Source organism: Maniola hyperantus, chromosome 5 (genome assembly GCF_902806685.2).
Source record: "Maniola hyperantus chromosome 5, iAphHyp1.2, whole genome shotgun sequence".
NCBI lineage: Eukaryota > Metazoa > Arthropoda > Insecta > Lepidoptera > Nymphalidae > Maniola > Maniola hyperantus.
In genome coordinates this window covers 13,550,991-13,564,068 of record NC_048540.1, presented here as the reverse complement: position 1 = coordinate 13,564,068, position 13,078 = coordinate 13,550,991, and the positions used below count along the sequence as shown (strand labels likewise).

General features: G+C 39.1%; 2 protein-coding genes across 3 annotated transcripts in view; one reads left to right on the top strand and one right to left on the bottom strand.

The window, feature by feature from the left end:
* The window catches only part of PCNA (Proliferating cell nuclear antigen), a 175,851-nt gene that overhangs the window by 141,882 nt on the left and 20,891 nt on the right, over positions 1-13,078 (bottom strand). The window lies entirely within an intron of this gene.
* Lk6 (Lk6 kinase) overlaps positions 1-13,078 on the top strand; it is a 30,691-nt gene that overhangs the window by 15,465 nt on the left and 2,148 nt on the right. For both annotated transcript variants that reach the window (XM_069498500.1, XM_034968971.2), the window contains exons 2-6: positions 6,747-6,935; positions 8,273-8,514; positions 10,673-10,942; positions 11,580-11,801; positions 12,385-12,578. In XM_069498500.1, coding sequence (XP_069354601.1) covers positions 6,747-6,935; positions 8,273-8,514; positions 10,673-10,942; positions 11,580-11,801; positions 12,385-12,578 — 1,117 coding nt within the window. The remainder of the gene's footprint in view (positions 1-6,746; positions 6,936-8,272; positions 8,515-10,672; positions 10,943-11,579; positions 11,802-12,384; positions 12,579-13,078) is intronic.

Here is a 13,078-nt window from a genome sequence, read left to right as displayed (position 1 = left end):
TTTTTTAATCAATTCAATTGACAGTTCCATTCCTCTGCCATTTAAGGAACTTTAAAAACCCCCATTTAAATTCAACAGTCATCTTGTTCCTGGATCATGATCAGTGATCATTATGCGAACGATATCTACATAACGAACCTTATCACACGAATACAGTTTGTTGTGACGAACTGACACGGAAGTAGATCTGAATAATTGTTTTTCGGAACACATACGAGTTCAGTTGTGGCACCAACAGAATGTGAATGTTAAAACGTGTTATAAATATTATCATAGTTTGTTCGTCTTTGATACGTAGTACGTACACAAATAGATAGCTGTGTTCACTTTATACAGGCATAAAGACAATCAGGCCGATTCTCTTGTACGCAATCTCTAAACTGAACTAAAATGGCACATCTAAATTTATTGCTATCCCTTTCATAATGTTGCTTGCGGAAAAGGATAGCACTAGTTTTAGACTTGTTAATTTACTTTAGTTTAGAGATTGTGTACAAGAGAATCGGCCCCAATATCAGCCTTGATAAGTCTTCTACTTAAATATTGTTGCTTATAATGGTAACAGCAAACGAAAAAATGATTTTTAAAATTATAAAGAGCAGTACCTACCAAGTACCAATGTGAGTTTAAGTTTCTACTTATAAGGTAGGTAAGGAGGTATATATACTATATATGTTTTTCCCTTGTATTTATTTACCTTGACTACGTAATAAATAAAGGGATACTTACCTATCTACCTTGAATTAAACCAACTGTTATCTACATAATCAGTCGTAGGCCACAGCTATTATTGGTAAAATAAGTTGATAGGCGATCTCACTCTCTGTCTCTCATAAATGCACTCTAACCAAAATAAAACCACTAAAACATGGGCCAACTGTGATAGAAAATAATACAATAATTATTACAGAGATACTTAAAATAATAGATATAGGTCGGTACGTCTATAGTTTCACAAGACCTCTCAAGTAGAATTACCTGTGGTAGTCACTACACTATTGTGTAATAATATTATGGCAGAAAAGTTCCTTCATGTCAGCCAAAACAATGTTTACTACATCGTACGATAGATTCATAGACCTCGAGTGACTGGAGTTGAAACGATCGCGTAATGTGGCAGTGGGAGTGCGCATACGCACTCTGGGTGCGGCCGCGGGGGTCGTTGACCCGGCTTTGTTTGCCAACTCAGCTGCACTCGCGGCTCACGTATCCCAGCTGAATACAGAATAATACTGTCGATGACATAGCGTTCCAAATAGTTCTACTTACACAAGCTGTTTGTTTTTCAAAGGGCCGATTTAGCGTGCCAGTGGAGTTTCAAAACTTTTGTCCTAATCAGGACGGCACTATTGACTTGTTATTACTGCATCGTTATTATTAATTTGGTTATTTAATTGTCTAGGTTGGAAGATTTTTATTGGGACATTTATTTGAAATATGTTTGCCTGCGTCAAAAAACTTTTGTCCTCAGAATAGGTAAATACTTACCTGCTTTTGTCCTATTAGGACGGCGCTATTGACTATGGTTATTATTCCATCGTTATTGTTGGCTACGTTAATAATGAGGTGGTTATTAATTAATTGTGTATGTTGCTATATTATTTTTCTTTTTGCTATACCTATTAACTTACTTAATATCCGTTGTGTGTATTTTGTTTTTCAATATCGCCTAAATTCACGATGTTTTTAGTAAAACCGCAAATTTGTTTGGCAGTGGTGCAAGACTTTATTAATTTCTAGTATTTGCCAGGTCATGGTCAGATAAATAAGAATTTCAAGGAATGTTTTCCAGATATAGAACATCAATACTAAGTAGGTACCTAGTTACCTTTCATTTTTAGCTATTTATCGTTACTTTTCTTCAGTCAAATAATTTATCAGTAAGCATTCATTGAAGTAGTTAAGTAGGTGTACTTAGGTTACTACGATGTAACAGATCAACTGCGGCACAAAAAGGGTCGTTACTCGTTACACGATTATCAACATCAATCTCTACATTAGCATGGATTGTCAGCAGACATATTTTTGTAAAATGCGTATTCAAATTCGAATTACGAACAAAGTGAAAACGTTATAACAATGGCATCACAGACAGCGTACCTACCTAGTGAGAGCTATCCGCCCGAATCAGGTAGGTTCAAAATCGGTTCATAATTATTGACGAAGTAATCGCGTAGCAAACATACAAAAAAAACATAGTCGAATTGAGAACCTCCTCCTGTTTTTTGAAGTCTGTTAAAAAGAGAAACTATCAAACACATGGTTATCGCTTATTATAATGTGTCTATTGTAATAAGCGATATTATACATGCGAGTATTATTCCAATTGAAACACTTATTTATAGAATTCACGTACCTATGCACAATAGCTAATTAAATATCCATGAATAATTGCAAATGTTTGCAAGCAATGCAATCGAAGATCGTTGAACGCTGGAAATTACAGAAACTTCTTTTTTCATTTACTTAAATACCTAATGTTCAAGCGAAGTACAAAAAGATTGTTGATCGCTGAAAACTGAAAAGATCCAAAAGATTGCTCCAAAACGATTTTTTTTGTGGTTTCTTAACAAATTCTTTTCCGTAAATAATAATCAGAATTCCTAATGCCTACCCTAAGTATTGCTTTTTGTTTCATGATAAGTTAGGTATAGTAAATAATTACGATCTTGAAATATAATTTCAAGCTTATAAATTTTATAAAATAACAAACAGAACACGATTAGAAAATCGGAATTTGGAAGTAAGCGTATACCCACATAATATTATGTCCAAATTCGATGTGTATGCACTGTGTACGAGCCGTTAGAATAAACTAAGAATCTTGTGTAAGGAAGTGAAAGCTGTATTAGCTAAGCTATTAGTCGGAAGGCTGACGAAGGAGCCACTCACTCCAAAGATAAGATAAGGCCAGGTCACGCACCGCATAGATAATTTCGTTTGATAACCTCTCACGGAATAGGGATTAAACAACTTAATCTTTAAGCGTGTGATAGACTTGCCAACTTCTAACTTAGCAGTCAGTAGGCGACTTGTTTGGACGATTAGGTGCAAACATGCTTGGGAAGACTGGAACAACTATTCTACTCCTCTACCAGGAATGTGCGATAGTGCAAAAAGAGATTAGTTTCAAAACCCACTACTTAATAGAATAGAATCACTTTATATCCAAAGCTATGCCACAGAATATAAAGCTTGAAGCTGCCATCGAGCAGTTAGCTTCTCGATGGCAGCTTCAAGCAATTTCAATGCGGGCGGGAAGCGTGCGCGACGTGGAATGAGGAGCGCGGGCGGAGGTAACTGCGCGAGAGCGGTCGACAGCTCGAGCAGTCAGTGTAGCCCTTGGACGATCTAACCTAAGGACGCGCCTCGCATGATTATTCCCCTCTGTCAATAGTAATGGATTTTTAATCCACTGCGTTTATAAACACTGTTTGCGGAATCGATTTTGTCATTGTCAGAATCGTTTTCGATGTGTGACGACGTCTTACACGCTGGGTGAAAAATGCCTGTTTGTGCCGTTAGTGAGTGCAAGAACAAATCAAACACATCAAATTTACAAAAAGATGGAATTTCATTTCATAAGTAAGTATTTTTGGTGTAATAAACGCTTTCTATAAATTAAATTACATAAATTATTATAATAAAATAACAATCGAGAACTTTACCGATTCAGTAATTGAGTACGTAATAATTCGGTAGAAACGAGTCACACTTCTCACGAGACTATATTTTGTTTTTTCTAAACAATTGCAACCCTCGTTATATACAAATTAGGTTAAAATTTGAATACGCGTGAACAGCATGAAATTACGTAGTAGTAAAAATAACACTAGTCTCGTGGGAAGTGCGGTATACTAAAGACGGAGAGCCAGCGCCCAAAAAACTGTTTGAATTTACTAAGTCTAATTTTTTGCGCATACTGACCAGCTCTGTCCCCATATTCTGCTGACTAACCATTACAACTTTTATTTATATGCAATATACAAGTTATATAACAATTTTCAGCCTTAGTAAATTCATTTTATTACCTCGCAGGTACGACACCTTTGATAGCGCACCTGAGTCACTGTTCTCAGGTTCACTTGACTGACCGCAGTATGTTTGTGTACGCAACCATTCTAATGAACTATAAAAAAATTAGCCTTAGTAAATTCAAACAGTATTTTGGGCCCTGGCTCTCCGTCTATAGTATACCGCACTCCCCACGAGACTATAGTGTTATTTTTACAAAATTTTTCAGTATTAGATTTAATTGCATAGGACATAAGGTTCGATTTTTAAGAATCATGTGATAGTGATTGCGGTTCGATTATCGATATCGATGAAAACATTTTCTTTATTATTAACGACTAAATTACCGTCTTCAAGTCAAGTAAAGAATAGTTATTATTAATTACCACAATTTTTCGCTACCTATACTTGTAATAAAACTGGTCGATTACTGTGATTTCACGTACTTAATACATTTAAAAAAATATTAAAGCAACGCAATTTTAGTGATAGGCGAGAAACGGGGTAGGGTGTCTCTGAACTGGGTAATATGTAGCTAAAAGGTGTACCTTTCTGAAGGATGAGGATTAGGTAATAATTTATCATAATCATTTTATTTTTACAGATTTCGATATTTTTACAGAGAGAATCGCCAAGAATATACATAACATTAACCTAATGGTAAATAATGACGTGTTAAAAATAGAAGAGGCCACCGTGTGTGTTTACTAATTTATTTTCATAGTATCATATCTGTCTTATGGAATTTTGCTGTGGGGTAAAAGCGGCAGGTATTGAGAAAATTTTTGCATTGCTAATTTGTAAGGGCAATACCTACGTGTAATATTTAATAACTTACATTTAATTTTTTTGGACAAAGAGTACACCATATTGGAATTACCATGTAAACCCAATGTGCAATAAATAAATGATTGATTGGAAAGAAAAAACATTTTATTGATTGATATACCTACTAATTATGTTTGGTAGGCTTTTGTGCGGTCAGGTTTATTTTGTATTATATAATAATATAAGTCATTAACTTGGACGATCTAACCTAGGTTAGATCGTCCAAGGTCATTAATAAGCACATTTTCACTATCGAAATTTTAAATGAAAATTTCGTTATATAAAAAAATACAAAAGATTAAAAATGATATAAAATAAGTAAAAAAGTATGTGCATATTTTTTAAATAAATATTTTTCTTATTTTTACGTTGCATTATTAGTTTTTGGGATAATTACCTATTAAGTGAGGTGAATGTATGCAAGAATACGCTACGCTGACCAAACACTGGTTTTAAGTAATTAAATACGAGTAATAAATTCTTACTTCTACTTTTGTTTCTGAAAAACTATCGATATATTTTAAAATATCGATACGGTAGCATCGCAAATCAATTTGACTGTCTTACACTCGTAATGTCTTTGTATGTTGATGTATATAACTTATTAGTGTGCGTAAAATGTAGTAGTGTTGAAGATTTAGATATGTGTGTGTTAATAATGACACAAAACTTTGTTGAGTGAGTGTGTCAAGTTGTCTATGTAGTGTTTCCTCGTCCCGCACCAACAGTGACAGAAATTTTTATTCGTAATATTAGGCGCGTTACAAGTCCATAGGTTAGATCGTCCAAGGTGTAGCCTGGCGACTGCTTGACCGCCCAACCGCCCGAAGCAGTTGCAACTGCTTGAGCGGTTCGTTATTTGGAAAGTTATAGTGGAAAGCACTCACAAAGAAATAAAAAATGTTCCTCTATTTGCAAGTAAATCCCTAAGTAGGTGGGACGGTGGGTACGTGTGTCGGCATATTTGTAAATGGCTTTAGGGACTCTCAAGTTGGATCAGTCAAGGATGTAAGATCCACAGTTGTTATCCTCAGCTTTAATATGACCTCGTAACATTTCGACTTTATTGTTTCAGCCTCAAATCAGGGATTAATATTCAAGCGCTGATAAATATTGTCGGTATCTGTTGCTACTTGCTATATGACATCAGATATACGTCTACTGTAGAGAGGTCGTTGCTTCGTTGCTATGTCGCCTATGTTGCTATAATATGACGTCAATTGATTGTCAAATATCCTTTCAATCAATTTCAATATCAGCTGATTTTTGTATTGATCAATAACTAATGTGATTTTGTGGTATTGAATTTGTTATCGTGGCCAAAATGTTTCTCAGATTTCAATAAGTGGTCAAGCGGGTCAAGCATAAAGATTTGTTGTTATAATACTAATCTAATATCATGTTCCCGCGAATTTGGCTGCGTAGGTAAAACATAACGTCCTAATAATGTCCTTAATTTTTATCGAAGCGTTCGAGCTACGCAGCGAAGACCAATCATTAATTATCTATGCTCCCAAGATAATGGTTGTTAATATAAAATGAGCCAGTTTAGGCTGCTGTTAGGTAGGAAGGCAGCACTTTACCAAAATTCGAAGCAATAGATTGAATGGTCAATTTCTTCTAAAACGCTTTCATGGTGATAATAACACTTTCCATCAGGTGTAATTGCAGATTCCTAAGTAGACTAAAAATAATTGTTTAATCTGTATCTTCGTCCTAGTTTTCTCAACCAAGACTTCCATTGCTCTGGGTCTTTATCTGTACAGACGCGGTGTTATGCCACTTGTATTCAGTGCATTATCTCCCAGTGACTCGCTTGAGATCGTTCATCCATCCCGGGGGTCTCGAAACGCTGCGTTGTAATATAATCTGTATCCTAATGAATGTTAATTGCTTGTTCTCAGGCGTCGGCCGTGGCAGTAGTCTATCGGGGAGTGAGCGCGAAACAGAAGAGATAACGCGCGGGCCCGAGTCGTCCGCGCCGGTGCCCATCCCAGACAGCGAGGAGTTGCAGCGCCGCAAGGAAGAGGCGCGCAGGAAGCGCCGCAGGAAGAAGCGCTCCGGCAGCTCGGTGGTCACGTCATGTTTCCAAGGTAACTATAACTGCTATACTATATGAACCTAGTTCATAATTGACAGAGCGAAAGCCTTCCCGACAGCTACGAGTTGCAGCGCCGCAAAGAAGAGGCGCACAGGAAGAAGCGCTCCGGCAGTTCTAACATCATGTCTCCAAGCCAAGGTAACTACCACTGCTTGAGACTATAAGAACCTAGTTCATAATAATTGACAGAGAGAAATGCTTTCTGATAGAAAGGAAAAGGCGCGTAGAAAACGCTGCGGCAGTTGTAACATCATGTCTCCAAGGTAACATACCGCTGCTCGAGACTACAAGAACCTAGTTCGTGGTTGGCAGGCTGAAGGAGTTCCCAACAGCGAGTGGGTATATAGGGGGTATATCGCACATAACTGTGCATCCCCTGAATAAACCGAAGTCAAACTACTACCGCTTATCGCAATGCAAGCACAAAATAAGATGTAGGTATTTTGTGCCGCAAGCTAGTGGAAAATACATGTAATACAATAATTGTATCATAAGCGCACTGCATGCACTTAGGAGACTTCGGCGTCATGAACGAATAAAGTCGGTGCTTAGTGCATATAAATAGAAACCTCTTACGGAGGGTATAGAGAAAACCGTTTAGAATATTAATGGAACGGCGATAGATGCCATGTTTCTTGATTTACTTATAAGTTATAATATAAACCAAATCGAGAGAAACCCTTTAAATATTTTGCACAGGTTGTCTAAAAATATCTCATGGTCACTTTTAATTTTTGCCTCACGCTGTTGGTGCTCAGCTCATACAATGCTAAGTTTAAGTATTCTAAAATTAGGGCAACCTTTTGTAAAGTTTTCCTCAGTAAATTTCCTAAACGCTTGTACCTACTCGTGTCCACAAAAATATTAGGGAAACGTCAAAGAAATGATATAGGGTGCTTGCATGAACAAGCAGGTTTTCAGTACCAACAAGTCGCGTCGGTGCGGGTTGGTAGGTACTGCTCGCGGCTCGGTGCAGTTAAAATATCTAAATGTTATCTTATGCATATTATCTGTCTATTAAAATGAGAGCTCATAAGACAATATGGGGCCATATTTTGACCTGCAACTGATCGGTAACGACCCGCACCACCTGTCGGTACCGGAAACTTGGTTTTTATTCAAGCACCTTAATAAATTGTCAAACTGTCTGAAAATACTTACTACTAAAACTAATTCAAATATACAACCCTTTTCAATGAAAATGTTCATCGTTGCCAGAATATGAAATTCTTCTTGTCATGGCAAAATGTGTTATGTGGGTATTAAGCCAATGTGGCAATGTTCTGTAACTTTTCATAGAACGTATCTAATGTTGAAATCTGTTTGTAGACCTTTACAAGCTTACGGGCGAAGTATTGGGCGAGGGCGCGTACGCCTCGGTGCAGACCTGCGTTAACATCTACACCGGGCAGGAGTTTGCAGTGAAGATCATCGACAAGGTGCCGGGGCACGCCCGCGCCCGGGTGTTCCGCGAGGTGGAAACCTTCCACTATTGCCAGGATCACCCGAACATCATCCAGCTCATTGAATTTTTTGAGGACACCGACAAGTTTTATCTTGTCTTCGAGAAGGTGAGTTCACTTACTTACCCATTAGTCTGCCACACTGACACACTGTGTCAAAGTCTACACCAAGCATCACCGCAATAAAGATAATTGAGGTGTCTTGGCATGCCTCCTCAATGCATGCCATTGCATTGAGCAATGGCATGCATGGAGTTGGTTGTTGCAACAAGAGAGTTGCATGGAGGAGATTTTTCTTGGGACATTAATGCGGAACTTTAGTTTTCCCTCTAATGCTTCTATTCATTACATGCCGCCCTTTATTTCCTTATGAAATAATATTGTTAGTAATTTTCAAGTGTTTTTTGCTCCATTGCTCATTTCCTGTCCCTTTCTGTAGGTATGACCTGCCCAGTTCCATTTTGTGTCTTAGCACTTTTAGCTAACTCTTTGCTTCTTATTCTTTTTGTGTCTTTTATTCTTTGAGCAAATTCTTGTTTACTAAATAAGCAAATACAAAATCATCCCACATATCCACATTCGCTAAAACGTGAGCAGTCAAATGTGTGGGTTCATCAGAAGTTGTTTGGGTTCATGGGCTTAGAATACAATCACGTTACGTGAGACACAAAGGTTGAGCCCATTGTTTAATCAAAACTTTAAAGAAGGAGCGATTCCTTCACAGATAACAACCTTGTCATTCTTTACTCAATAATTAACATATTATTGCTAAGATTTTTGCCTTTGTCTTCCTAATTTTATGAGTTTTGAAGAAAGAGCAATATTATGTCATGCGATTCGTTTTTAGAACCTTTGTGATTTGATGATTTGCGTTTGAATGAACTGCTTGATAAAGAAAGCCAGTTATTACTATGATATATGACCAATTTTATTATCATTAGGTACCCATATTATAAATGTGAAAGTGTGTTTGTTTGTTGGCTGGTTGGCTTGTCCTTACATCACATCGCAACGGAACAACGGATCAACGTTATTTTTGACATAATTATAGTTAAAGACCTGGAGAGTGACATAGGCTACTTTTTATCCCGGAAAATCAAAGAGTTCCTACGGGAAAAAGCCATTTTTTAGTATGACCATTTTATTATCATTAGCCATAATATTAATGCGATAGTGTGTTTGTTTGTTAGTTGGTTGGTTTGTCCCTCAATCACGTCGCAACAAAACAACGGATCGACGTTATAAACTCTAGTCGGCAAACCCCTACGGGTTTTATAAACTAATAAAGCAATTCAATCAGGTTAAGGCACTGCGAGGGAAGCCGGTTGATACCGGCACGAGTAACTGTAGCATTCTGTTAAGCCTTGCACAAGGTCAAAGTTAGTTGCCACGTAGGTATGCTAACGTACCTAATAGGCACTAAGTGGAATTGGCTAGGTTTTAACTATCACCTGATGTGTTTAAACGAATTATGTTTATTTAGTAGGTATGTCCACAGATTTCGTAAGTTTGTTAAAGTAAATCAATACCCTTATTATAAATGCGTGCGTTTGTTTGTTGGTTTGTCCTTCAATCACGTCGCACCAGTGCAACGGATTGACGTGATTTTTGGAATGGGTATAGATAAAGACCTGGAGAGTGACACCTATATCACTCTCCAGGTGTTTGATTCAACGCGGATGAAGTCGCGGGCATCAGATAGTAAACATAATAAATGACACATGAAAAGCCGTGGTAGTCTAGTGGTTCCGTAACTTCGTCTGCGAATATATCCGTTTTTAAATTTCCCGTGGGAACTCTTTGGTTTTCCGGGATAAAAAGTAGCCTATGTTACTCTCCAGGTCTCTAACTATGTATATCCATGCGAAAACTCATGTCAATCTGTTGATCAGTTGCGACGTTATTGAAGAATAAACCAACAAATTTCACCCTCACCTGTCTGTCTGGTGCACTTCGACCGTCCGTTGGGCCAGATCCTTTTTTCCACGCACATACAAACTGTGGAATCAACTCCCTTCGGCGGCGTTCCCATTACATTACAACATGGGGTTATTCAAGGGGCGGACCAACAAATTCCTGAAAGGCCGGCAACGAATTGGTGGTTCTAGTACCTACTACAAATGTTAATGGGCGGCGGTAATAACTTAACATCAGGTGATCCGCCTGCTCGACATTTTTTCTATAAAAAAACACACTTTTGCATTTATATGGGTAGTGAAGTGAAGTGATAATGATAACACTAAAAGCCTGTTTCCTTTTGTCGTAGATCAACGGCGGTCAGCTCCTGTCGCGAATACAGGAGCATCACTACTTCTCAGAGCCGCAAGCGGCGGAGATAGTTCGCGAGATAGCCAACGCGCTGCACTTCCTGCACGGCAAGGGCGTGGCCCACCGCGACCTCAAGCCGGAGAACATCCTGTGCGTCAACCGCGACAGTCTCTGCCCAGTCAAGATTTGTGACTTCGACCTGGGGAGCGGGATCAGCTTCACTTCGAGCCTCGCGAGCCCACTGGCGACCCCGCAACTCATGACGCCGGTAACTTGACAATGATAACTGTTAATACAGAACGAAGAATTACCTATAACGTCTGCCCACATTCATCTTGTTCTCAGGCAATAATTTGCTAAACTCACTATCTTTTTCCCATTACAAATTTATGCCATGAATTTTATTTTTATTTGTATTTATTTTTGATTTAGACTCATTACAAGCGCATACGAAAGTCAAATCGGCATAGAACAATACAATAATAAAATAATTGTACAAAATATGGCATATAATCTAGAGAATACTAGTTAAAGATAGCATAGAGGATATCATCACTTAACATCTCATCATCATCAATCAAGAGGATAGGTAGGATCTTTCAGATTTCTTCCATGATTTAACTGTAAACTTCATTAAATCAGTAATCAGCACTGCACCCAGCACCAGTTCTTGCGTCCTTTGATGTTTCTATATTACTGACTTCATTGTGCTAAGTGGCATTAGGTATATCCTCTAAGACCAGATTCTTTTATTCTCCACTATATTGCGTTCATTATTCCAGTATCACAGATAGGATTTTTCAGGCGCCAGGCGCAGATCTTGCAAAATTTAAACTAGAATGTTAGAAAAAGCATGGTGTTAGTTTGAGTTTTTCCTTGTTAAAGTCTTGTGTTTTGTGGTGCAGGTGGGCAGCGCGGAGTTCATGGCGCCCGAGGTGGTGTCGCTGTTCGCGGGCTCGGCGGCCACGCACTACGACAAGCGCTGCGACCTGTGGTCGCTGGGCGTCATCGCCTACATCCTGCTGTGCGGCTACCCGCCCTTCCGCGCCGACTGCGGCGCCGACTGCGGCTGGGAGCGCGGTGACAACTGCCGCGCCTGCCAGGACCTGCTCTTCACTTCCATCCAGGTGAGAGTGCGACTCCAGCATTTCCACCCATCTGTATTGCCCGAGGTGGCTTGGCGGCTAACTTGCGGGTCATCTTTATTTATTTGTACCAGAATATTCATTTGCTCCATCTTCTTCTCACACGTTTTGCATTTGACAGAGCAGTCGTGCAGCGGTCGTAACATTAAAATCAATATAGTTTTCAATGTTTCATACATCAATAAACCTAGATAATGGCAAGATAAACCCATATAATACTTAGTTTTGAGTTTAATATCAAATACTGTACCTAGTAATTACCCTCCTGCGTTTGTGTGAAGAAAGCACCGAACTGCGCCAAATCTGTCTATCTCAAGGGCCATCCGACACGTGCTCTTGTGCCGTCTAGTCTCCCTTGAATCGCTAGTTGTACCTATAATCAAAACATAATCATGATACGTGACTAAAGAAAGTGAGAATGTGAATCTGTACAATGGATAACCGCTGCTTGATGCCGAGTTCTTCCGGATCATTACCGACTGCAAAACATGGAGGATACTTCCACCTGAGCTTTGTAATAGCACCTACGATTTAAATCGCTAATAAGAGATGTTATTGTCCACAGGAAGGGCGCTATTCATTCCCGGAGGAGGAGTGGGCGCACATCTCGTCGGAGGCGAAGGACCTGATCGCGCAGCTGCTGGTGCGCGAGGCGTCCCACCGCATCAGCGCCGAGCGCGTGCTGCAGCACCCGTGGCTGCGCCGCGCGGACGCGGCCGCGCACTACCCGCCGCTGCGCACCCCGCTCAACATCAAACGGTGAGTTGACGTTTTGGAGCTGGTGATTATCTTGTTTAGATTACTCAAATTCATATCGCATGAAATCATTGGGTTAATATAGACGGATTATGAACGTATGTTCTATGTGCAGACTATCACGGGAGTCGTTATATCCATCTACTCATAACCTATAATGTCAGTACGTGGCTGTCAACTGCAGAGGTCAGACTACAATCACTTTGTAGATACTGATAACCTGACTATTCTAGGTTAGGTTGATAACGTCTGATTAGATATGGAAACTGTTAGAAAATATACCTATTTCAAGAGGCTACAGTAGCCCGCAAGAAATATTTGTAGAGCGTTGTCTCTGTCACTCATACAGTCATACGTATGTGACGTTTTGTCGGTCTCAACGACAGGGACAGTGCTCTACGAAACCGCTATCTTTTTCTAAAGGTCGATGTACTATATTTTCTGGCGCGTACTGTAATATTGTTGCTATGGAAATGTTAAGGTGAAGCTGAAACCATCTTATA